At 46.9% G+C, this 25353-nt stretch overlaps 1 protein-coding gene across 1 annotated transcript in view; it reads right to left on the bottom strand.

The window, feature by feature from the left end:
- The window catches only part of LOC126540321 (putative protocadherin beta-18), a 196615-nt gene that overhangs the window by 3999 nt on the left and 167263 nt on the right, over positions 1–25353 (bottom strand). The window contains exons 12-13 of the mRNA XM_072286199.1: positions 22779–23032; positions 6653–6716 (exon numbers count right to left, since the gene is read on the bottom strand). Of these exons, the coding sequence (XP_072142300.1) occupies positions 6653–6716; positions 22779–23032 (318 nt within the window). The remainder of the gene's footprint in view (positions 1–6652; positions 6717–22778; positions 23033–25353) is intronic.

The raw sequence follows: 25353 nt of genomic DNA, 5'->3' as shown, positions 1-25353 counted from the left end.
GAGTTGTTGCGCAGAGACGCCACAAGGCCAGGAGAAAGTATATATAGAATACGAAATGCAGCGCTACTCTATATGTGATTTCTCGTGTAGTTGAGCATTGTCTGCGCTACAACTCGCTCGTTTCAAGATGAACATCCAAAAAGCCAGCATCGCCACTCGCCTGATTTCAACCTCCTACCGGTGTTTTCGAGGAAAGAGCTCGATGAGGGATAAACCTGTTTAATGCACGGCTGTTCTGTCGGTATGGAAAGCGTTCAATAGGCTGGAACTTTAAGAATGCTTATTTATTTTTAAAAAATCAGGTATATTTACGTTTATGTCGATGCCTTTGACAGGTTAGGCTTTTCTGCTGTGTTCCTTTTTTATTCTATCCTATTTTTAAAAAATCGGGTATATTTACATTTATGTCGATGCCTTTGACAGATTAGGCTTTTCTGCTGTGTTCCTTTTTATTCTATCCTAGAGATGGTTTGAAAGAGAAATTAAAAACCTTCTCGGGTATTTATTTTGAAACTGCGGCATATGGCGACGGCCATATATATATGCGGAGACAGATGTCCATTGGGCATTGTTCACAAACTAACTTGTCGTAATAAATTGTACTAGCAATTGAAGCAATCGTTTACATGGCACTGTGAAAGTGGTCGCTGTCACAAAACAGCGCCGCGTTGTTATATATTGTGACTGGAGGAATATGTACACATCTGCGTCAAGCGCGTTCATCAGCTTACTTTGAGCTCGGAAGACCCGCTTATAACCGTGAGTCATCTACGCCACTTCATAATATGAAGTGCAGTTGTCTGAAGTGTTGAAGGTAAGAATAGCGTAATGTTATCATACGGCAAAACTCAGTAAGCTCTGGAAAATTATACCATGAATAGCATTGCCGGCACGAGAAGTTGGTGCCAATTTCATGCATTCACGAAGAATGAGTGTTGAGCAGCAACGTTTTTAGTATCTGTTTGTAAACACGTTTTTCTTCCAAGGATTACAGGACAGCAACCAAAATAAGCTAGCGCTCATCATCATCATCATCAGCCTAGTTACGCCCACTGCAGGGCAAAGGCCTCTCCCATACTTCTCCAACTACCCCGGTCATGTACTAATTGTGGCCATGTTGTCCCTGCAAACGTCTTAATGTCATCCGCCCACCTAACTTTCTGCCGCCCCCTACTACGCTTTCCTTCCCTTGGAATCCAGTCCGTAACCCTTAATGACCATCGGTTATCTTCCCTCCTCATTACATGTCCGGCCCATGCCCATTTCTTTTTTTTTTTATTTCAACTAAGATGTCATTTACCCGCGTTTGTTCCCTCACCCAATCTGCTCTTTTCTTATCCCTTAACGTTACACCTATCATTCTTCTTTCCATGGCTCGTTGCGTCGTCCTCAATTTCAGCAGAACCCTTTTCGTAAGCCTCCAGGTTTCTGCCCCGTAGGTGAGTACTGGTAAGACACAGCTGTTATACACTTTCCTCTTGAGGGATAGTGGCAACCTGCTGTTCATGATTTGAGAATGCCTGCCAAACGCACCCCAGCCCAGTCTTATTCTTCTGGTTATTTCAGTCTCATGATCCGGATCCGTGGTCACTACCTGCCCTAAGTAGATGTATTCCCTTACCACTTCCAGTGCCTCGCTACCTATCGTAAACTGCTGTTCTCTTCCGAGACTGTTAAACATTACTTTAGTTTTCTGTAGATTAATTTTCAGACCCACCCTTCTGCTTTGCCTCTCCAGGTCAGTGATCATGCATTGCAATTGGTCTCCTGAGTTACTAAGCAAGGCAATATCATCAGCGAATCGCAAGTTGCTAAGGTATTCTCCATCAACTTTTATCCCCAATTCTTCCCACTCCAGGTCTCTGAATACCTCCTCTAAACACGCTGTGAATAGCATTGGAGATATCGTATCTCCCTGCCTGACGCCTTTCTTTATTGGGATTTTGTTGCTTTCTTTGTGGAGGATTACGGTGGCAGTGGAACCGCTATAGATAGCTTCCAGTATCTTTACATATGGCTCATCTACACCCTGATTCCGTAGTGCCTCCATGACTGCTGAGGTTTCGACTGAATCAAATGCTTTTTCGTAATCAATGAAGGCTATATATAACGGTTGGTTATATTCCGCACATTTCTCTATCACCTGATTGATAGTGTGAATATGGTCTATTGTTGAGTAGCCTTTACGGAATCCTGCCTGGTCCTTTGGTTGACAGAAGTCTAAGGTATTCCTGATTCTATTTGCGATTACCTTAGTAAATACTTTGTAGGCAACGGACAGTAGGCTGATCGGTCTATTATTTTTCAAGTCTTTGGCGTCCCCTTTCTTATGGATTAGGATTATGTTAGCGTTCTTCCAAGATTCCGGTACGTTCGAGGTCATGAGGCATTGTGTATATAGGGCGGCCAACCTTTCTAGGACAGTGTTCCCACCATCCTTCAACAAATCTGCTGTTACCTGATCCTCCCGAGCTGCCTTCCCCCTTTGCATAGCTCCCAAGGCGTTCTTTACCTCTTCCGGTGTTACTTGTGGGATTTCAAGTTCCTCTAGACTATTCTCTCTCACCTTATCGTTGTGGGTGTTACTGGTACTGTATAAATCTCTATAAAACTCTTCAGCCACTTGAACTATCTCATCCATATTAGTAACGATATTGCCGGCTTTGTCTCTTAACGCACACATCTGATTCTTGCCTATTCCTAGTTTCTTCTTTACTGCTTTTAGGCTTCCTCCGTTCCTGAGAACCTGTTCAACTCTATCCATATTATAGTTCCTTATGTCCGCTGTCTTACGCTTGTTGATTAACTTAGAAAGTTCTGCCAGTTCTATTCTAGCTGTAGGGTTAGAGGCTTTCATACATTGGCGTTTCTTGATCAGATCTTTCGACTCCTAAGATAGCTTACTGGTTTCCTGTTTAACGGCGTTACCACCGACTTCTATTGCGCACCCCTTAATGATGCCCATAAGATTGTCGTTCATTGCTTCAACACTATGGTCCTCTTCCTGGGTTAAAGCCGAATACCTGTTCTGTAGCTTGATCCGGAATTCCTCTATTTTCCCTCTTACCGCTAACTCATTGATTGGTTTCTTATGTACCAGTTTCTTCCATTCCCTCCTCAAGTCAAGGCTAATTCGAGTTCTTACCATCCTATGGTCACTGCAGCGCACCTTGCCGAGCACGTCTACATCTTGTATGATGCCAGGGTTCGCGCAGAGTATAAAGTCGATTTCATTTCTAGTCTCACCATTTGGGCTCCTCCACGTCCACTTTCGGCTAACCCGCTTGCGGAAAAAGGTATTCATTATCCGCATATTATTCTGTTCTGCAAACTCTACTAATAACTCTCCTCTGCTATTCCTAGAGCCTATGCCATATTCCCCCACCGACTTGTCTCCGGCCTGCTTCTTGCCTACCCTGGCATTGAAATAGCCCATCAGTATACTGTATATTGTTTTGACTTTACCCATCGCCGATTCCACGTCTTCATAGAAGCTTTCGACTTCCTGGTCATCATGACTAGATGTAGGGGCGTAGACCTGTACAACCTTCATTTTGTACCTCTTATTAAGTTTCACAACAAGACATGCCACCCTCTTGTTAATGCTATAGAATTCCTGTATGTTAGCAGCTATGTTCTTATTAATCAGGAATCCGACTCCTAGTTCTCGTCTCTCTGCTAAGCCCCGGTAGCACAAGACGTGCCCGCTTTTTAGCACTGTATATGCTTCTTTTGGCCTCCTAACTTCACTGAGCCCTATTATATCCCATTTACTGCCCTCTAATTCCTCCAATAGCACTGCTAGACTCGCCTCACTAGATAACGTTCTAGCGTTAAACGTTGCCAGGTTCATATTCCAATGGCGGCCTGTCCGGAGCCAGGCATTCTTAGCACCCTCTGCAGCGTCGCAGGTCTAACCGCCGCCGTGGTCAGTTGCTTCGCAGCTGCTGGGGACTGAGGGCCGGAGTTTGATTGTTGTGTTCATAATGGAGGTTGTGGCCAAGTACTGCACCAGGGTGGCCAATTCTGCTCTGGTGAGAGAGTGCGTTACCGGTTCTGGTCACCGGGATCAGCCCGCACTCCAGGCCTGTTTGTGCAATTTTCTCAACACACGGTTGTTTTCTTTTTTCTGGTATTTTCCGGTGGAGAATTGTGCGGCCCGGGATTTGAATCGCGGTCCTCTTGCATGGGAGGCGGATACTGTACCGCCCCCGCAGGAGATAAACTTAAAAATAAATTGTGGGATTTTACGTGACAAAACCACTTTCTGATTATGAGGCACGCCGTAGTGGAGGACTCCGGAAATTTCGACCACCTGGGGTTCTTTAACGTGCACCTAAATCTAAGTACCCGGGTGTTTTCGCATTTCGCCCCCATCGAAATGCGGCCGCCGTGGCCGGGATCCGATCCCGCGACCTCGTGCTCAGCAGTCTAACACCATAGCCACTGAGTAACCACGGCGGGTCCCGCAGGAGTTGTACGCCTCATTTAATATACAGTGGTGCCCTATTTGATCAGTCAAGGTGGACCAATCTGAGCTCGGTTATACCGCACGGATGGCACTCGGCTAGAGAACCTGGTATTTATGACCTGCACATGTGAGGCCATACATATTTGAAGATATATATCTTTTTTTTTTTTAGGAGGGTTCCCGTACAGTGATAAAATAAAGGAAGAGACATTAAAAGAAAGAAAAAAAAGAAAGAAAAAGGGGCGAAAAAAAGGAACATAAGAGGTGATTTGAACTCGTGACCCTTCGATGTTGCCCGGAAAGATAGCTCAGTCGGTTGGTTCGTCAGGCCCCAGGCTACTTTCAAGCGCCACAGCTCCTGCTCCGAGCCTCACACTTACGTGGAAAGCGACTCATGTTGTCAGTGGTTGGAACGCATGTTGTCAGTGGTTGGAAGGCAAGTCAGTGGTTGGAAGGCCTACTTTCTTGGAAAAATGGCTGCCCGAGGAGAAGAGCGAACTCGAGCGGCTTTAGAGACAAGGAAAACTGCCTTAAAATATTTAGACTTGAGGGAAAGCTTCGTTAACAAACTATAACACGGCAATCAGAACTCGAATACGACGAGAGAAATTATTGAGACGTGGAAAATTTCCTTGAAATAAATATGGTTTGCGAGACAACTGCTTGTAAGTATTGAACCTCTTAAAAGATGAGGGGAAATTTGCGCTCACCGAGAGGGCATCGTCCGTACGAGACCACCACCAGGGTTTTCTAAATGTCTGAAAGTGAGTCTTTAAATCTTGGTCTTGATGTTACTTTTTATTGGTTTGAAGGAAATGTTTCACAAATCTGTATGTGTGATCAAACCAAACAGCCAAGAAAGCACGCGTACTGCATTAGTTTACTATTTTGTCACCAAGCTGTCCCCCGCTAATGACCGCTGGTGACGCATTGAAGCTAGATGCTAATGCTTCTCGTATAAAACTTAATTGCGTATATTCTCGGAACATATCTGTAAAATATACCAGGTAAAATATTTTGCGCACAAAGGCCACTGGTCTATCGTCAGTGGTGCGCTCATCAGCAAATGTTTTCGATAAATTTTGAAAAAGCAAAGAGAGAAAATTTTACTTTTTCCATTTGTTTTATAGCTATGGGTCCGTTCGTCCAGTGCCCCCTACCATTCCGCTTTGAGTTTCGCCTGACGTGGCTCGGCAGTAAAGTTCAGTTTTCAGGTCGCTTTTCCTGGCGTTTATATACACGCTTCGTCAACGTATGCAGCCATGTTGTACTGGTCCTGATGTCTGGCGGCTGTAGTAAGCCATCCCAGCTGAGAGGAAGAGTAAGTCGGAAAGGAGGAAGTGGGGTTGGGCATTCAGCTTGGCCCGTCCATATGATGTGGGAGGTGTATGTATGCCCTCCACAGTGGAGGCATAGCGGGTCTTCAGTGGTAACGTTGCGCAGGAGGTGAAGTCGTGCAGGGGTGTTCAGTGGGTTCTCTTGTGCTTGTCGTATGAGTGTTCTTTGGTGACATGTGAGTTCGAGGGCTTGGCGTGGAAAAGCGTGCAGAGACAGCCTGCAGTGTTTTACACTTGAGGCAGCCATGTGCCCCGTATGCGTATAGTGCGGTTAAACTCTGATATGCTGGAGTCCCGGAAGATAGTTTTTAGGCTGAGCTGGTGTACTCTTCACTTGCCAGCATGCCAGGATGGCCTGAAATCTACAGTACGTCACGAGGAAGTGCAGGTGCGTAAGTAGTTGCGTAGAAATAGAGGGGGGGAGATCACAGCAGAAAAGTTTTCGACACCCGTCCGTGCAGTCAGTACACTTCACTCAAATAATAGGAACTCATAGGAACTCAAATAACGGGTGTTTATGAGATTTCTTTCAGTTCAGCTGTTCAAAACGTGTCTTAGCTATGAACCAACTAGCTCAGTTAAACACTATTCTTGCTATAATTCAGCATGCGATGTTATCCTTCTTGTCACCAATTTCTCACAGCTTCACCCAATAAAAATTGTCGGGGAACTGAAGATTCTGACAAGCACCACACCTAGCCCAACTAGGAAACGGGCGATTAAACATCACGCTGCCCCTGTCAAGGAATTCGGATCACTGTGTTGAAAATAAAACCTGTAGCTCTTTTAAGAGTGGTAAGAAAGAACACGGAATCTCGCACATGCAGAGGTGTCATCGCCATACCTTATTCAGTGCTGTGTGACCATTGCCAGTGAAGGAAACCGGCAGTCTGCTGCGGAACTTCTTGCTGAAAAATGAGATAAAGAAGCACGGGCTTGTTACAAGAAACTTCTCTACCGAGATTGAAAAAACGCAGACAGACTCAACTCCACTTGACATTTAGGTAAAGTGAAACATTGTTGGTGTGATTGGCTCATGAACCATGTTTATGTGCATTTGAAGAGTGATTTCCGAGGTATAAATATTAGCATTAGGAGCAGCACGTTACATGAAGAAAGTATTTTATTTGCAGTGACTTCTAGATAATCTGGATATGTTATGGGCATATTTCCATAAAGTACATCATACATACATAATTTGTCAAAATTTGCTGTGGTGATCCATAGTGTCGTGCTGCACTCGTGATATTTCTGGTGCGTCAGTCTCTTACAGTGCAACTGCAGATCGAAATGCGCCAAGTGTGTCAACACACTGGCTCGTCCACGAGAAAAGGGTACTCTATGCCGCTTGTCGAAACATGCGTCCAATGCGCTCGGCGTTAGAGGCCAGGTACGTGCGAAAACGTGTGTGGAACTCGGCACGGAAGCTTTGCTTGAAAACACAGTAGAAGTGGTAGAGCAACCAGTCAAGAAGAGCAGCAATGCAGGTGAGCTGGATGAGATATTTGATAGCCATAATGGAAAGAACAACGCAAATAATGAGGAACAGAAAGCCGGAGGAACTCATAGGATTTCCTGTGTGTCGCACTAGTTCTACGTCACATAAGTTTTGCGCACTCTTCCCACACTAACTCAGAGCACCTGTCAAGCAGGTCACTATGCTAGAAGGAACGTAGAGATCATTTCTTTGTGGATTGAGAAGACAAGCAGCGGTAATCTTATCCTAAATGTGAAATGACCAATGTAACCAGATTCTGCAGACGTCCAAGTGGAACAGGAGAGGGGCGGAGGCGAGGGTCAGATTAGAAATTACATTCAACATTTACCCCAAGTTTTGTTAATGTGAAGATCGGGAAACTCTTTTCCAAGTTTTTCAGCTAGTTTGTGCCTTTGTATTGGCATTATTCGACGTGCTTCCACCAGCATAGCGTGACAAGCAAACGGGCCTGCCGATGAACGGCGTGGTCAGTGCACTTTGGCTTGGCTACGACCGGTTATTCAATGCACTCAGCAATTCTTTGCAGCTTTTATACGCGACATTATAATGGTACGGAAAGCAAACCGTTCACTTTTTCTGGCGTAATTGATCGGAATCTCGTTTTCTTCAGAAAAAAAATGCCGTTGAGACCTAAGGTCAAAGGAATTGTTTGCTTTCCGAACCATTAAAAGATCGCACCACCGTACCTGGCTTTCGGCAGTTATTTGTTTTCCCGGCTGCCTCTTCAGTGCTTTCTAAAGTGGCGCCACAACACCCAAGTAAGTCAATAACGGATTGGACACCATAAGGCTGGCATTTCGGGACAACTCGACTTGCGGAGAGGCTAAAGTGGGACATTACAACGTCCCCGACATACGCCGTGGGAACGGGGGAGCACGGCGGTTAAAGCCCAGTGTGCCCCACCTAAATATGGACGTCTAGTGAGCTTGTTATTATTATTATTATTATTATTATTAATATTATTATTATTATTATTAATATTATTATTATTATTATTATTATTATTATTATTATTTGTTTTGAACACATATACACATATACACAGTTAACAGGAAAGGGAAAGCGACAAGCAGGCTGGCAACTGCCACCGGAATGGGCACAACGCCTGCCTACTCTTCTGAAGGGAGGTGACAGCAACACAGAAATGGAAGATAGGAAGGAGGGGAGGCGAGAGGAAAGGAAGAGCAACAGGACCAATCTAAAGACTAAAGTAGGAAACCGTACACGACGCACGTTGTTCTGCCGAATTTCGACTCTGCAGCCGAAATTAAAGTGACGCCGCGTCGAACAGCCTCCCCAATTATCAATCACATCCCTGGCTAGTTCACTATGCGGCTAATTGTGCGCTCCACGATGAGACGCCAAGTACAGCTGCAGGCAATCACCGTTTCACTGGTAGTCGGTTCACATTATACACTACAAAGTGTTCAAACCCGCCACCTCCCATCTTCGAAGGAAGAAACGTTAGGGCACAGTACTGATCACACACAGTATGGCCGGTCACTGAACGTCACGCTACTACAGAATGTTGAATATTCACGCTACAAGCGCGAACCTAAGTTAGTTAACTCTAGAAAGGTTAGTAGGGCGCGATGGGCCTAATCACGTTTAGATGCACAACCACTGGGGTATAAACAGTCCTCGAGTGTCGCACACCGCAGGCCAAGGAGATGATGGCTTCTCACTAGCGACATTCGCTGTGCACTGAAAGCGGGACACTCAAATATAAGGTGCTGAAGTGTCTCGTAGCAGCCACAAGACGTACACAATAGACTGGCCACACGCTCTTGTCTGTATAAACGTTCGTGCTCGTTCACGCAACCAACCCTCAGCCTGAGCAGTTGTGCTCTAGCGCGACGAGGCAAGCCTCGACCACGAACACGGGGCGGAAACGTTCCATTTGCGACGCGCTAATCTGGATGCTGCTTGAGCAGGGGGGGGGACACTCCCCGGTTCCGGTGGCACAGGAAATTGGCGCCATCTCTGTAATGGGCGACGCAAAAATCCGTTTCCTTTGCATGGCCTCGTAGATCGTCGCGCGCACGCGCGCCGATCCAGGTGGCCAAGCCCTTCCCCCCGCTCAACTCCTCTCCCTACGCCCTCTCTCGTGATACCATCTCAACTCCCTCACCTTCGAATGTCTACGCACTCGCGCCGCCGTGCCATCCCCGCCGGCCCGGCTGCTGCTTAGTCCGCTACGTAACGCTTTATTTTTGTTATCTGCTGTCATCGAGATGCGTGCGCTGCTGTGCGTTGGCCGACGTGGCTAGTTTCGTCAGTTCTGTGGTCCTCGGTAGCTGTGTGCTTGTGCTCCGCGATGTTTCACCCGTTTCACGACTCGTACCGCTCGTGCATCGTGCAGTGGTGCACAAATACCTCAAAAACAAGTCCTGCAAGGTTGTTCCGGGTGCCTAAAGACAACAGGTGAGCGCTCAGACCCAAGGACATCAGAAGGCGCATGTACACGAACACAGCCCTGTCCATTTGTGTACTCCATGAGGCTCCGGACGTCGTTGCGCCTTCATTGTGCTACACTTGCCTCTTCCCGGTAGAGAAAGCTGACAAATAGATGTTCCTCCTCATTGTCACCTGGTCTGTGACTTGTGTTTTTCTGTGCCAAGTCTCATTCTGCAACTTCAGTAACTTGCCCAGCTTTCCATACCGCCCTCAGTGCTTTTTCTGTGTATCACGTTCTACAAACAAACTAACAGCTGAAAAATTACTGTTAGTGTTCGTGTACTATCTCAGTAACCCCCGATGGGAAAACCGCGCGAACAACCTTCATGTGTAGGCATGACACGCTTTTTTTTCCTCTGGAAAGCATGAGCATTGCAAGTGTCCTACATGCAGATTTTTGCAGTCCGTGTTTATTATACAAGGGAGAGCCCAGTAGGTACGACTTAGTGCCTTAAGTGACGTAATTTTATTGCTAAGCATTGTATTCGGGTAGAAAGAAAAGTCGTGTTGGCTTGTTTTACCTGGCCTTTGATTGAGGAATAAGCCTTTCTGCGAATGTTTTCAATGTGCTGCTGCAAAAGCAGACTACCTTCTGTTCCCCTTGCCACCGTTACTCAAGTTGTGGCCAAGTGCAAAATAATGTGATAATGTGTGTTTCAGTTTTTAGTACGTTTTTTTTTCTGCCATGTTTTTTTCAATTTGTTCAGCAGTAATGAACATGTCAAGCATTTCATATACTTTCGTGCAGATTTATAAGTAAGCTTTCTTTTGGTATGGCTCTCAATCAAACAATGTTAGCATTTTATTCTATATTTCAGGTATTTTGCGTGTCATTGTTTTTGCCATTACCAGTGAGTTTTCCCTTTTTATAGTTGTCATGACTATGTCATACACGTCGTCCAATTTTGTGCAATATCTTAGTGCACATATCAGGAGCTCGTCTACATTTAGGTCTTGAGGACGTTATATAAAAATCTTGTTTTTATATGTGTGTACATGAAATGGCCTTCGCGTTTTCTAGCACTTTCTTTTGTTATTTCACCATCTGTGAACTTTTGTCTTTAGTACTCTTGTATATGTCATGCACCTCTCACTTTTGCTCATTTTTTGAGCGTGTATCACACCACGTTGTAAGAAAAATCTCTTTTCGGAAACGAAGTCAATAAAGCGAGACTAAACATCTGTTGTGTTGGAAGTGGAATTTTTTTTATGTCCCGGCACATGCTGGTATAATATAAGTATGGGCAAGACAGCGTGCGTGCCAACGCATAGCCCACGGCGCACCACGCGCCAGCTCGCAAGCAATGCCAATGCGCGGCGTAGCGCGCGCATTGCTTGCGAGCTGGCGCGTGGCGCGCGGTAACAAGCGCGCCATAAAAAAGAAGAAAAAACGCGCCGCTTACGGGTAAAAACAAAAAAAAAGTGAGCGGCGCGCGCGGCATGGGGGAAAGGGAGAAAGGGAGGGGAGCGGGTCGGCATATTAAAAACAGAAAGGAAAGAAAAACGTTTGAGAGAGGAAGTGCCGCGCGGCTGCTGTTGCTGTTGCCATGACAACGTAAACAATCATGTGCGCCGCCATTTTGCTTAATGCGTCGCCCATTGGTTAGGGCCGTAACTGAAGGGGACCTTGGCGCTAGCGTCGAAAGAGCGTCTGCTCGAAAACGGCCAATGGGATGTATACGGAGTGTCCCCCCCCCTGGCTTGAGTACGTGGCGACGAATCAGCATACGAGCGTCATCAAGCTTGCACAAAATTTTTGGGCAGTCACAGTTGTTATGAGCGCAACTTGAAGCGAGCCGATCAGCCTCTTGATTTCCGGCGATTCCTACGTGTGAAGGTATCCATTGAGCAACGAGAGATACCCCACGTGATGTAATTTTGCTCGTAGAGTCAGTAATGCTGCGCACAGGTGGACAATCAAGCTCACTGCGTTGTAACCTGCTAAGGGTAGCACGGGAGTCCGTAAAGATGACAACCTTCGATGTAATTAACTCCTCTTGCACGTATTTCAGTGCAACATTAATCACTGCTAGTTCCGCAGATGTTGACGAAGTTGGATGAGGTACTTGAAAGATACGTCGTACTTGAGTTGAAGGGCAGAAAAAAGTTGCAGAGGCGCCTTGACCATCGTTGTGTACAGATGCTTCTGTGAAAACTTGAAGATAATCTGGAAACATTTCGAACAAGTGAGACTGAGCCAATTGGAATATTGCCGAAGCAGCCATATCACACTTTTTGTGCATGTCAGGGATTGTGAGGTAAACGGGGAATACGTGTTTCGTGATACCTTTTGGAGGCGGAGACGTATCTGAAGCAGCATGTTCAGAAATGGTAGTGATATCCATAAATAATGCCTCCATTTTTCCCACGCGAGATAACGGGCGGTGAATGAGACGATCAAGGAGCGATTGACCATTCGATGCGTGGTGCAGACGCTCAATATGATACAGACCTCTCTGATCTGCTTCAGCCTCAGGGGTAACTGATGCGCTTAAGTAAGTAATGCAATTGATTGTGCCTCACGAGATAATCCAAGCATTAGTCGAAGGGCAACGCGATGATGTCGCTCCAGTTGGGCCATCAAACTAGGTGGTATGTTCAAAATTGGTAATGTGTACAGCATGCCTGAGAGTAGAGATGACTGGTACACCTGAAGAGCCCTCGTTTGGTCGCAACTAGCACCTCGAGCAGTCAAGGCGGCCACATACTTAAGGAGGGAGTGAGATTTGCGTCGTACAGATTTAACGGCAGGACGCCAAGAGATGCGATCATCCACAATTAACCCCAAATAACGATGTTGTCGCACCCAGTTTATAGGCGTTTCGTCAAGATACAGTCGGCTCATTGCTCGACGAGCGCGTTGTTTGGGTGATATGCTATTGCAGCCGACTTAGCAGGTGATATGAGCAGGCCAACTTCACCCAAGTACTCCGAAGTAGCGTTGAGAGCTTTTGCAAGCTTGCGCGAAGCCGCGGACCAAGGTGCGAAGGGCCGCTTATCCACAGAGCAATGTCATCTGCGCAGACAGCTATGCTCATAGGGAAGTCAGTGTCTCGAGGCAAACGACTTCGAAGCGCGGCGAGTACCGCGTGAAACAAAAGCGGCGATAATACGCAGCCCTGTGGAACACCGCACTTCACATTTCGGTATTCACTAGTTACTCCTCCGACACGCACTTTCATCTGGCGCTCCAATCGAAAATTATGCACAAATTGGAGCCGACGACCCGAAATTCCCGCGGTTGCAAGAGCGAAAATAATCGCCTTATGCGGAACTGAACCGAAAGCTTGCTGTATGTCTAGGAAGAGCATGTAGGCGGAATGCTTATTTTCTTTAGCGAGTGCTGAGACAAGGTCTGATATGCTGTCCAGAGCCGAACGGCGGCGACGAAAGCCACTCATGACATGAGGAAAAAAATTCAGCTCCTCTAGCCTGACATCTAAGCGAAACGAGACCATTCGCTCCATTAACTTGATGACATCTGAAGTTAGGGATATTGGTCGGTAGGACTTGACGTGCCTTGCAGGACGCCCGGGCTTTAAAATTGGTATTACCACGGACGATTTCCACTCAGCAGGGATTACACCGGTTCTCCATACTTGATTATACTCGTCCAATATACGGTCATGGAAACTCTTATCAACGTTCCGCAATGCTTAGTACGTCACACCACCGGTGCCTGGAGCAGTGCGGCGTTTGGAGAGGCTCAGCGCGTGTCGCAGCTGCTCAAGAGTGAAATGTGCCTCGTCCATCTGGCAGGCCTCGTGCCTCGTCCATCTAGCGCTGTGACTTGTCAAAGAAGGAAGGTCGCTAATTGTAGTGTCACTGGATGCAGGAGAAGCGAAAATGTCTGCAAATGCCTCCGCTATTAGTTTTGGTGACCGGCCAGTCGCTATGCTCAATGCAGCCGTAGGATTCTTGCAGATTTCAGGAATGCAGAGAGCCTTCAGTATGCGCCATACATTTCCAAAACCACTTCCAGTATGCAACGAACTACACAAAGCTTCCCAGTTCTTGCGACGAAGCTGGTTTGTATGCCGCCGTATGGCTGCATCAATGCGATAGTATATAGTCCAGTCGGTGCGTCGTTTAGAGCGCTGCGCCCGTCTATAAGCGCGCCGTCGACGTGCGCGGAGCCGCAAAAGCTTTAGATCGGGTTTTGGTTTGCCGATACTCCGCCGTCGTTGTACTGTAGCTTTTTGTAAGCACTCAATCATAAGTTTAAATAGGCTGTCTTGAGATGGTGCTTCTGAGATCAGCTGTCGGAACTTGTCCCAGTTGGTAACTCTATAAACGACATCCTGGCGTCCCGCAGTATGTGTTGGTGTTAACCAAATGGGTAGGTGATCTGAGCCCCACGGGTCGGGTTCACATGACCAGGCTAAGCACACATCTCTCGTTGATATCGCAAGGTCTATAGTGGAATGCTCCTTTCCTCTACCTATAAATGCAGGTGAATCGTCATTCAGTATTTCGAGGTCGTTCTTGATAGTAACCTCGTTAATCTCTGCCCCACGATTGTCTTGGGGACGGCTACACCATCGTGGATGGTGGGCATTAAAATCTCCGCATAACACAAACGATGCACCACACCGAGACACTAAGCACTCAAGTAGCGAGGTATCGGAAGAACGTGTAGGCCTGTTGTATATGCTTGCCACCGTCGTACACACACCTCTGAGGCTCACCAGTAACAGCTACACACTCAAACTCATCGTCACAGATGCCGTCTGTGTCAATAACCGCGAAGTCCAAGTCAGCACGAACGTACACTGATGCTTCTGAAGCATTGCGCGTATGCGCCGCCTCCACACACTGGAAAGAGCCACTAGCTGGTTCCGTGCATCGAGTGTTACTGTGGACACCCACGAAGCCTGGCAATCAATATTCGTCTTTCCTTACGTTAGTTTCCTGAAGCGCTATACCGTCTGGTGGAGTCTTCACAGCGATGAGTCGAAGGACCAGATCAGCGTGCCGCGGTCGCATCGACCTGACATTCCTTTGCAGCACAAAGGGGCGATGCTGCTGTTAGAATTGTTTCCGGTAAAACGTCTAGCGAAGGCCGTCGACGACACGAACGAGTGCCTCCAAACATTGCTCTGCTGCTGACGCTGCTGGTGTCTGGCGACCGGCGATTAGAGATCTGATGACGTTGACAAGCATCTTTAGAAGATTGGCAAGTTGCACATCGTCGTTGGCTGGTACCAGTTTAGGTACTGTGTTTGCAGTGCTTTCCACTGTGGTCGAAGTCTTTGCAGATACTTGTTCCGACGGTTTCGATGGAAGCGCTGGCCACGACGTGTCTGAGAGGCAGAAGGTCCGCCCCCCTACTTTCCGATGCGTTGTGTCTTTGTCACTCTTTGAACGCGCTGCTTTTCCAGTCGCTGGGGCAGCACTATGGCGACGAGAGCTTTTATCTCCTGCTGCCTTCTTTTTGGCTTTCTCTTTTAGTGTCTTTAGTTCATTCTTCAATGAAGGACATCCTTTATCCGTTGCCAAATGTTCACCATTACAGTTAGGGCACCGATATGCCTGACTTTCACAGGAATCTACATGATGATTCCCACCGCATTTGGCACAGACCAGATCTCTGGTGCAAAAGCCCTGAACATGACCAATCTTAAAACATTTATGGCATTGCAAAGGCCGTGGTACGAAAGGTCGAACAGGATAGCGCACAACTCCAGCCTTTATATGACTAGGCAGCTTTCCAGAGGCGAAAAATATCTTCATACACTTTAGCGAGCCCATCCTTCAAACGCTAATTATTTTGCATGGTGGCGTGCAAACGATCATGTTCTCAAAAACGTCGTCTTTGAGATCCAAGTCCACATCAGATACGACACCAACTGCTATATTTGTACCCTGTGGTATGTAGGGACGCTTGTCGACCCCACAGATTTCACACAAGCCAAGTAGAGTTTGCACCATCTTGTCATCAGTTGTGTCAACAGCAATGACATTTTTCCAGGGGTTCACGCGAACCTCTTGGATTAGTCCAGGGGCAAGTTTGAAGAAGAAATCATTAAGTTTATGTCGAGGGAGCATTCAGGCTTACCATCGCGTCGGCGGGAATGAAAGCTACTGTCGTAGTCTTGATGGTGCTGTAAATGATAGTCCCTTCACTTGAGGACGATGCCGGAGACGTCTGTTGTGGGCGGCGGTGCTTGACAGGTATGAAAGCATCCGAATCTTCTGATCTTGAGTCAGAAAGTTCGGAATCAGTAGCGTCGGTTCCTACTGCTGAACTGAGCCGCTTCCGAGCCGCGGGCGGTCTATGCTGACCGCCAGACGCGTCCAAGACCATATCTTTCATGGCAAGCTCCGCGGGGAGGATCTCCCAGCATAGTAGAAGACTTCAGGGTGAGCTTAGACATTACATATAGGGAGTAACCAAATTTTCCGCATACTAATCAAAGCGCTTATGGCGAACACTCCAGAAGAAGGAACCACGAAGAAGAGAAAATATGAAAGTGAGTGTGAGAAGTGCAAAGAAGTGTGGCAGTCGCCGAGTGTCGTCAAAATTTTCAATAGTTGCACAACAGCGGCGGGAGTATTATAGCAGACACAAGCAAAAACACACTCTTGTATACCTTGTTTTACAGAAAACTTCCTTGCATTTTCAAATGTGTGTGGAGCATGACACTAATTGCGATGAAAGTTCTTGATATGCTGGAAATTTCTTTATTGTGTCGCGGAGTGTAAGCTACAAAAACTACGGGGTGGCTATGCCAGACGCCGTGATGTGGAGCCCTGAATTGATTTTAACTAGCTGGAGCTCTTTCACGTGCACCTAAATTTATGTCCCTAGGCGTCCTTTGTTGCCTCAGTCGAAGTACTGCCGCTGTGGATAAAAAATCGAACCCGCAACATCGGGCTCAGCAACAAAGAGCCATGGACGCAGATAAAGGGCCCATCTCAGAGTTTCTTGCAAATATGCATGCATTCCTCAGTGGTCATCTCCAATTATTCATTTAATGCTGCCCAAGCCTGCTAAAGAATGTTTAATTATTAGCCTTGTATTTCCTAGTTAGGCAGCATGTAGCACCTACTCACTTCTTTTGCACCAGCCCGCAGTGTAATATGCATAAGTAAATGAACGAACCAATAAATAGTGTCCCAAAATTTCATTTCTCGACTTCTGCCATTGTAGTGCCGAGTTATCGCACTCCTTCCTATATGTTCTTCACATGTACTTAGATATAATTTATGCCACTAAGAATATATTCTTCAGTGTCAATGTTACTCATTTCAGCAATGTAAATATTGCAGCAAATGGCCTGGGGGAACATATGATAAAAATTTGCGCACCTCCTACGGTCAGTACGGACCCATATTATGCGAGGCATTCTGCAGGTAGCTGACTATCCAGCATTGTTCAGCGTTCCGCAGAGCATTACCAGGTTGACCAACGGGTTTGTATAATTTGACAAGTTGCATGCGGGACGCGAGCACACAGGCATAACGACAGCAGCAAGACTAGGACCACGTTGACGATTGTATGACTGCAGCGACATGATTTGTACGCTCGCCGTTTGCGCGAATTTATACACGGTGATTGTTAGGTTCTGCGCACATAGTTAATGAGTGCAATGGATTGCAATGGGTGCACCGCTTGCGACCTCATCAGCGACTGAATGTTATGAGCCCCGAGATCTGAGTGGCGTCCTCTCGCGCGTGACGTCAGAGTGGGGACTCCGCTACCGAGCTGCGCCTGCGCTCGCTACGTGAAGGCAGCTTGGCGCTGTCGGCCGACCTGCTCTTGTTAAGTTTTTGAAATGCGCGTCTGAAGGCTTGTAGAACGGTGCATATGGAATGTTCCAATACACTGTTTCCTACGAAATCGAGCGGATTCGCCATCGTCACCGAGATTAGTGTCTATTGCTCCTGGCGTCGTCTGCTATAGTAACCAATGTGTACGCATGCGTGTGTGGCGTTGGTTTCTCGTCATTGCTGTTCCGTTGTCGCCGCACACTGATAATGATTTGTCGGCCCTTTTTCGACGACGAACTGCAGAATTTGGCTTTCAGCTACTTCGTCGGCTCTGTAGTACTGTGTTTGTCGGTCCTGTGCGTGCTGTGCCTGTTTGGTCACGCGCTCCGTTGGCCACAGGCAATCCAATTTCGTTTTTAGCAAATCACGAAAGACGTTCGATGCCATTCTCAGGAAACGAGGTGGTCGCTGCGGTGTAGTAATGCACATACTGGTTTAGCAGCATTGACCTTCGCAAGGTAATTTTAAATAATCTTAATTACTTCCATCGCGACACACTTCGCCCCTGCAAGTTAGACGGCTCAGCATAACCCTCTCTTTCTTTGCTCCTGCCAAGGGTAGCGTGCACATTTTCCTTACGAGGTACGTCCAGCGATGAGAATTAGCGCCATAAAAACAGCTGACAACCTTTGTTTAAATCACCCTTTTCAATATACTTAGATTTGTAAGCGCGTCATACGTATTTAAATCTAAAACAAGAAAGATTGGAAGTTCAGGCTGGCTGGTACTTGACAGAACAAATAGCTGGAGTGCTAAACATACTAGGAAATAAAGGAAGTGGGGGGAAGGGTAGGGGTACAAAGTCGCAATAAAATGTTCACAGGAGTTCTTGCGTTTTCTTTTTCAATGTATAACAATATTTTTATTTCTACGGTGACAAAGCGATGTCATTAGAGCAGTCTCCAGTAGCATGAAAGTGCGTTGAACAGAAATAGCCCTATGCTCACCTGAGCAAACAATATTTCTGCATTAGAAAGTGGTGATGAAATTTAATTGCTAGGAAATAGACTACAGCATGATTGACGATTGCGAAACATCATGGAGAATGGTTCAACTAATGTTCGAGATAAACCGCTTGTCAATGAAAAATTAGATTTTTCTGGTCTGAAAAAGATTTATATATGCCACACCAAGTGACTAGAATTGTGAGCGAAATTAAAAATTTGTATTCAACTAAAATCCCACTTAGCCGACACAAGATGTTGTGAATGAGTCCTGCGAACGTGCTTCATTTCAAACGCTGCGTAGACTCTCATTTACTCCCTCGGCACAATGTTTTATTATTGAGTCACCAGATGCAAACCACCATGTGATTATGAGGCACGCCGTAATGGAGGACCCCGGATTCATTTTGACCACCTGTGGCTCTTTAACGTGCACTTAAAATGAGGTACACGCGAGCATTTTCGCATTTCGCCCCTATCGAAATGCCGCCGCCGCGGCCGGGGTCGAATCAGGGACGTCGAGCTTAGCAGCGTAACGCCATAGCCACTTGTCTTCCAAATGGTGTCATTTCTAGAACTAAGGCTAGGAACGAAATAGAGACAGTAATTGGAGAGGGCCGTGCTACATGAAGCGCAGTCAGAGCGCGAGAAAACGCATGACATTGAAGCTATTCTAAGGCCGGAGCGTAGCAAACGACAAAGGCTGGTTCCTCGACTGGCGTCACCGGACCGCCGTTCGCAACGCTGCCATCGGTCCTGCACGAGGCTAGTACGCTCGTACGTACCACGCCTATGCCATATTGTCTATGTTAGACGACGATGGCATTTGTACTCCGGAGAATAAACGTTAAAACATGATCAACCTGGGTCGATCATGAAGGCGGTACAGCATGGATGGATGGAAACAACTGCATTTTAAATCCGACAACGTTTAACGACCCGGGCTCAGGTCTCCCGTGAGGGGACTTCGAGGCCTTTCCTCTTCGCCGGCTCTCAGGCCTGCTGGACTGCCCACTCTCGTGTCTTAAGGTTGGAGCTGCGCAGAGCGGCGGCCCACTTCGACGCAAGAGCTTCCGCAGTTACTGCCATATAAGCTGATATAACAGGACACTCTCACAACATACAGCATAGCACAGAATATATGTATCCTAAGCTGCTACAAATACAGTGCCCCACAGCGCGAGCTCTCACGAGAAAAGACGACGACATAGTGGCACGAGATGCCCGCGCCAAATGTTTCAATGAGCTGGCGGCTTGGGAACGAGAAAAGTATGCCTGTAATCATGACCTAATGGTTAGAGCACTATGCTGCAGAGGTTCGATTCCACAAGGTAGCGTAGATTCTATTGCACCATCGTATACACATCATTTTATGTTTATTAAAACGAGGCGAGACGGAAATCTGCCTACCAATCTACCGCAATGTGCTTAGACTCAGACAAACAATGCTTCGGAACAAAATGGGACTTCATAGCAAATCTACGAATAAGTCAGGACGAATGCAGCAATATTTCTTATATAATAATGTTACGTAGTAGTTTGTGCCGCTATAGAAAGACGCTGTGAGGAGAAGGTGAACTTCAGGTGACGCTGACATCATTAAGTGGTATCGATCTGCCCTGTAGCTTCGAGCTACGCATTATGCTTGTATATGTATATCCCTTGTAAAAAATACTGCTGGCCCTCCCGTAATGAAAAGTAGATCTATGCATGAAATGGCAATCGGCAAAGCAGATTGGTTGGAGATGATACTAGCCAAAAGTTTAAAATGGGTTTGTGCATGTTCGCTATAGCGCACCCCACAACACCACACAACGCCATACTTTGCACTCGTCCATTTGGACGCTGCCCAACTAGAAGAAAACCGGCTGAACGCCGCACGACAGGCAGCGAAAGACACCAGGCAGACAGAGCACACTGCCCCACTAGAAAAAGAATGAATCGAATTCTGGGGTTTTACGTTCCAAAACCACGATTTCATATGAGGCAAGTGGGGAACTCCGGACGTGCCACCAATGCACGAGACGCAGGCGTTTTTGCATTTCGCCTCCATCGAAATGTGGCCCCTGCCGCCGGTATTTCATCCCACGACCTCGTGCTTAGCAGCGCAACCTGTAACCGCTAAGTCAGCGCGGTGGGTAGACGAGCCTGGAGGAGGCGCCACGCAGTGTGGCGCCATCTTTCGAGGCGACACAAAACCCGCGCTGCGGAACTCACGGACCGCTGGCGTTCAGGGCTCAGCGCCAAAAGAGGACAATGAAGTGTACGCTGTCCTGTATCTGCCTTATGAACGTCACCTGTTGGAAACGACAAATATAACTTCAGCGTAGTAGAAGTTACAGCTTGAATGAAATTGTGTAAAACATTAGGAAGAACTCGAAAGCAATATCTTTTGTAACTTATTTGGGCAGTAACTAGCTTATGTAACGCGGTCTTGTACAAAATGCTGGGAGGCCAGAGACCGCATTTTTTATGTTTCGACTGGCTGCCCGGATGATCTCGTTTTGTTCTCGCAACATGCCCGCATTTTCTCGTTTCAGTGCCCGGATAACGACTTTGGCTTTTGGCTCAAAGTCACTTGAAGGTCGCCGACAACGGGAGCTAAAAGCATTTCATGCTTATTATTCCCATTAAATTTGGTGGAGGTGCGGAGTAAACTCGCCACAACCCGGATCTGGGTGTGCGCAGCGGATGACACCTCTGTTATGCTGCCATGGCTAACGACGCTGCCCCGCCCATTCCCGACAGCACCGCAAGTTGTCCTCTCCTACCCACTTGATCCGGGAACCTTCACAGGCGCCGATGGCGTTAATGTTGAAGAATGGTTGCTGCAGTGCGCACGCGTCAGACCACAAGAGGTGGGACACTTTTGCTGGCCCATGTTATATTTCTGTAGGGGGGGACCGCGAAGGTATGGTTTTAGACGCACGAATCCGACTTGACGACTTGGAACCCATGAAAAGGAAAGCAGCGTGATCTTTTCGGAAAGTCTGTTCAATGCCAGTTAGCAGCCAAGAAAGGGCTCGCGTCTCGTGCCCAGACGTTCACGGAATCGCACGTCTCGTACATTCAGGACCTTCTGGCTCTTAATCGAATAGCAGATAAGGATGTGTCGGAGGCAGATAAAGTCAGCCATATTTTAAAGGGCATTGCAGACAATGCATTCAACCTACTTCTTTGCAAGAGCAGTGCAACGGTTGAGTCCATCACAACAGAGTGCTGGCGCATTGAGCAAGCTAAGAGCAAACGTATTGCACAGCTCTTCGATCGGCTTCGATCCTTGATTAACCCTACGTAAACCGCCAGCATCACCGAGTGTGACGCAAGCCATCCGTCGCGAGCTAGAGGCCATGGCGCCAAGCACTCACGGTCCACAAGCGCACGACGGCTTAACTATCTCGCCCATTCAAGCCGTTGTCCTCCGAGAGATTGCAAATAGTACTCCGTGCCTACGGCTCCTATCACTGCTGCTACTGTTGCACCCAGGCCAAATTACAGTCAAGGTTATGCATTATATATATATATATATATATATATATATATATATATATATATATATATATATATATATATATATATATATATATATATATATATATATATATATGTATATATATATATATAAATATTAGCGCTCGTCCTGTCTGCTCCTTTCTGTGTGCGTGTTCACTTCGCGCTACAATCCCAGATCATACATATCCCATTTAAAGATTTGTCCCCGTAATAATATACGCGCGAGATGTCACCATCATCAAGATCATAATCCTATTTTTTATGTCCACTGCAGGGCGAACGCCTCTCCCAGCGATTTCTATTTACCGCTGTTCTACGCTAACGGACTCGAAGTTACGCCTCCAAATTGACCCATCAGACCAGCCAATTTTCTGCCATCCTCGACTGCGCTTCCCTTCCCTTGCCACCCATTCTGTAACTCTAATAGTCCACTGGTTATCTGACCTACGCCTTACATGGCCTGTCCAGCTCCACTTTTTCTCCTAATGTCAACTAGAATATCGGCTATCCCCATTTGCTCTGATCCATACCGCCAACATCTTGTCTCTTAGGATTACGCCTGACATTTCTCGTTCCATCGCTCTTTGCTCGGTCCTTAACTTGTTCTCCCGAGATGTAATGGCTACTGAACAAGGCTATTAATTTCTACGAAATTCAGTCAATACAAGAATTCAAAGCAAGCGTGCATGAAGCAATTCAGTTTCTCCAACATTTGCTTGCTCCCGCCATCTACGTACGAGCGCAGGTACATGAATAACATACTTTCTATGCTGAAGAGCACTCACTTCTTGAGTATGTACAAGGTAAGTGTGATGATGATGAGCAGCAGAGAGCCCAGAAGAGCGCCGAAGATGGTCATGAGCACGAAGCTGCCCTCATCCCGCCTCGGTGCCAGGGCACTGCTGCGCAGCACCAGGGCCTCGGGGAACTGCACCTCAACCAGTACCGTGGACTTTCGGGGAGGGACGCCGCTGTCGGTCGCCACCACCACCAGGTGCGACCGCGAAGAGTTCAGGTACTCGAGGTCCCGGATGCGCACCTGAAAAGGAACGTGCAAGAATTGCTATTGAGAAAGTTGCTTACCAGCGCTATCCAACATGGACGGGCGTGTAGCCCGTCCTGTACATTTTTTCATTAGTGTTTGGCATTCCTTACAGCTACTGTAACTGTGTTTCATATCGCATGGAACGATATTATTACGCGGGAACGTGTGACGAAACGCAATAATAAATTTAAAAAGAAATAAAAGAAAGGTGAAACTCCTTTCCTAAAAGAAACAAAAAAAAAAATATGCTGCACGCCAGCCCATTAGGAAACGAGGAGAGGAAGCAGGAAAAGATGGAAGATGAAGGCGCAGTATAACACAATGAATCTCTCAACCAAGACGGACACTACTACGGCCGATTTTCGTTGCTAAAATAAATTCTAGAACAGTGTTGAGAAGCGTAACCGAAGGGTGCGGTTCTGTTCGTCACAAGCACGTGAAGCCAACAAATAATGAAGGCAAGGAAAGAACAAAGCAAGTTATTCGTTCGTTTTATTGAAGTGTAGAAATGTTAGCTAAAGGGAAATTAAAGTGCACGAAAAAGCACTTTGCCACCTGTAGCCACCATACCTACACGCTCTGACTGGTTTGGCTTCCACCGGCGGAGCATTGTTTTAGAGAGCAGCTCTTAGGCGCCCGTTCCTGCAGCGAGCGTCGGCGTCGGCGTTGTCACTCGTAACCGAGCGAACGAGCACAGTGAAGAATGAAAAGCAAAGCGGAACGCCAGGGATAGATGAAAGACTGAGATAACGAAGAGGAGGAAAGCAGGAGGTGAAGGATATGGCGAAAGTGTGAGAAGAAAAGCGTAGGGCCACGCAAGAAGGGCTTTGCGGCGACGACCGCTAGGAGATGGCGCCAGTGTGGCGCGCCGTCGTTTGTTCACCGATGGCATGCGGCTGTCGTCTTCTCTGTCTTTGTCCCTGCTATTTAGCGCTAGTCTTTTGAATAATGATGACACACCAACTAGCCCAGCTTTCTGCCTTGCATGGGGCGAGCGCGTCCAGCGATACCGTAATGTAAACAAAGCGCTGCATGAGCGGAGGTCTGTCCGCGGTGGCTGCTGCTAATCGCACCCACGCGTCACCCACGCGCTGCCTCTCGAGATCTCGCGATAGCAAGGCATTCGTGCTGCACTTCACTCCGTTGGCAACGTGCCGCACGAGACAGATTGTCCGCGCCAGTCAATATATCGCGAAATTAAAACGCATATAGCTGCGCGCAAAGTTCGGGTTGTCGGAATCATCGGTATATTTTTTTTTCGTTCACTGTCAGCTCCCACTCGTTTATCATCTCTACACTTTTATTAAAAAAATAATGATTTTCCTTATGCTTTTCTTGGCTTTATTATCTGTTGGCTTGGTATACTTGCGTCTTTAACAGTGCTGTAAATCTAATGCTCGACCGCTTGTGTGTTAAACATGAGACATGGGCAGCCTAAGCCAGATTTCAAATGTTTTGCAACATACAAGGGGAAAATGAGGCAGGTCGTTCACAAACGAAATGAGAAGAGGACGGCCCTAGTAACCAAGATAATGCCCCACTTGTTTGCCACGACAAAAGGTAGGCGGGAAGAAAGAAGGAAAGAGAAAAAATGATCATAAGCACGAAGAAGATCTATTATACACGTACTTTGGGCAATACACTTTGCAGCTGTATGATTTATCCGTGCTCTCTTGTTCATTTCATATAGCGCCGAGATAAAAGCCGTGTTATATCACAAATGTCACTCATGCACAGGAATGTCAGAAAGTTCTTGTCACATTCCGCCTACTGATAAGCTCTTCTCTTGTCCTGACTCGAGAAGGTACTGGATGCCGTAAGTACAGACGAGATTGGGAGCAATGAAGTCTCGGCATGCCGACTCATCCTTATATGCCTTGTCATTTGCTGTTTTAGTGCATGACAAGAGTAGCAAAAAGTCATCGTTGGCATGGACGAAATCACGGTACCTTTCTTGCAAGAACTATCCCGATGATGTAAGACGCACGTTTAGTCAGTGGAAGTATTTCGTCTTGAAAAATAACAGAACTTCGCAAGACCTATATGCGTCGCCTTTCAAGGCAGTATTACGCTAACGTACCTTGCTTATAAACGTGAATTTACGTGCACATTACGAATTTATAACGCATTGCCTTCCCATGTTGTGGCCGGCTCTCACATAAGTCGAGTGACGTACTGTCTCATTGCATGACACTGCGCGTGTTCTGAGTCTAAATCAATATCTGCTTTTGGAAAATTGCCCACCCTTGCACTTTGAAGTTACATTAGCAGGCAAGTTGCCGCAACCTGTCTGTGAGCTTCGGACAGTCGGCCAG

This window comes from Dermacentor andersoni, chromosome 2 (genome assembly GCF_023375885.2).
Source record: "Dermacentor andersoni chromosome 2, qqDerAnde1_hic_scaffold, whole genome shotgun sequence".
Classification (NCBI taxonomy): domain Eukaryota; kingdom Metazoa; phylum Arthropoda; class Arachnida; order Ixodida; family Ixodidae; genus Dermacentor; species Dermacentor andersoni.
This window is presented reverse-complemented; position numbering and strand designations above follow the sequence as displayed.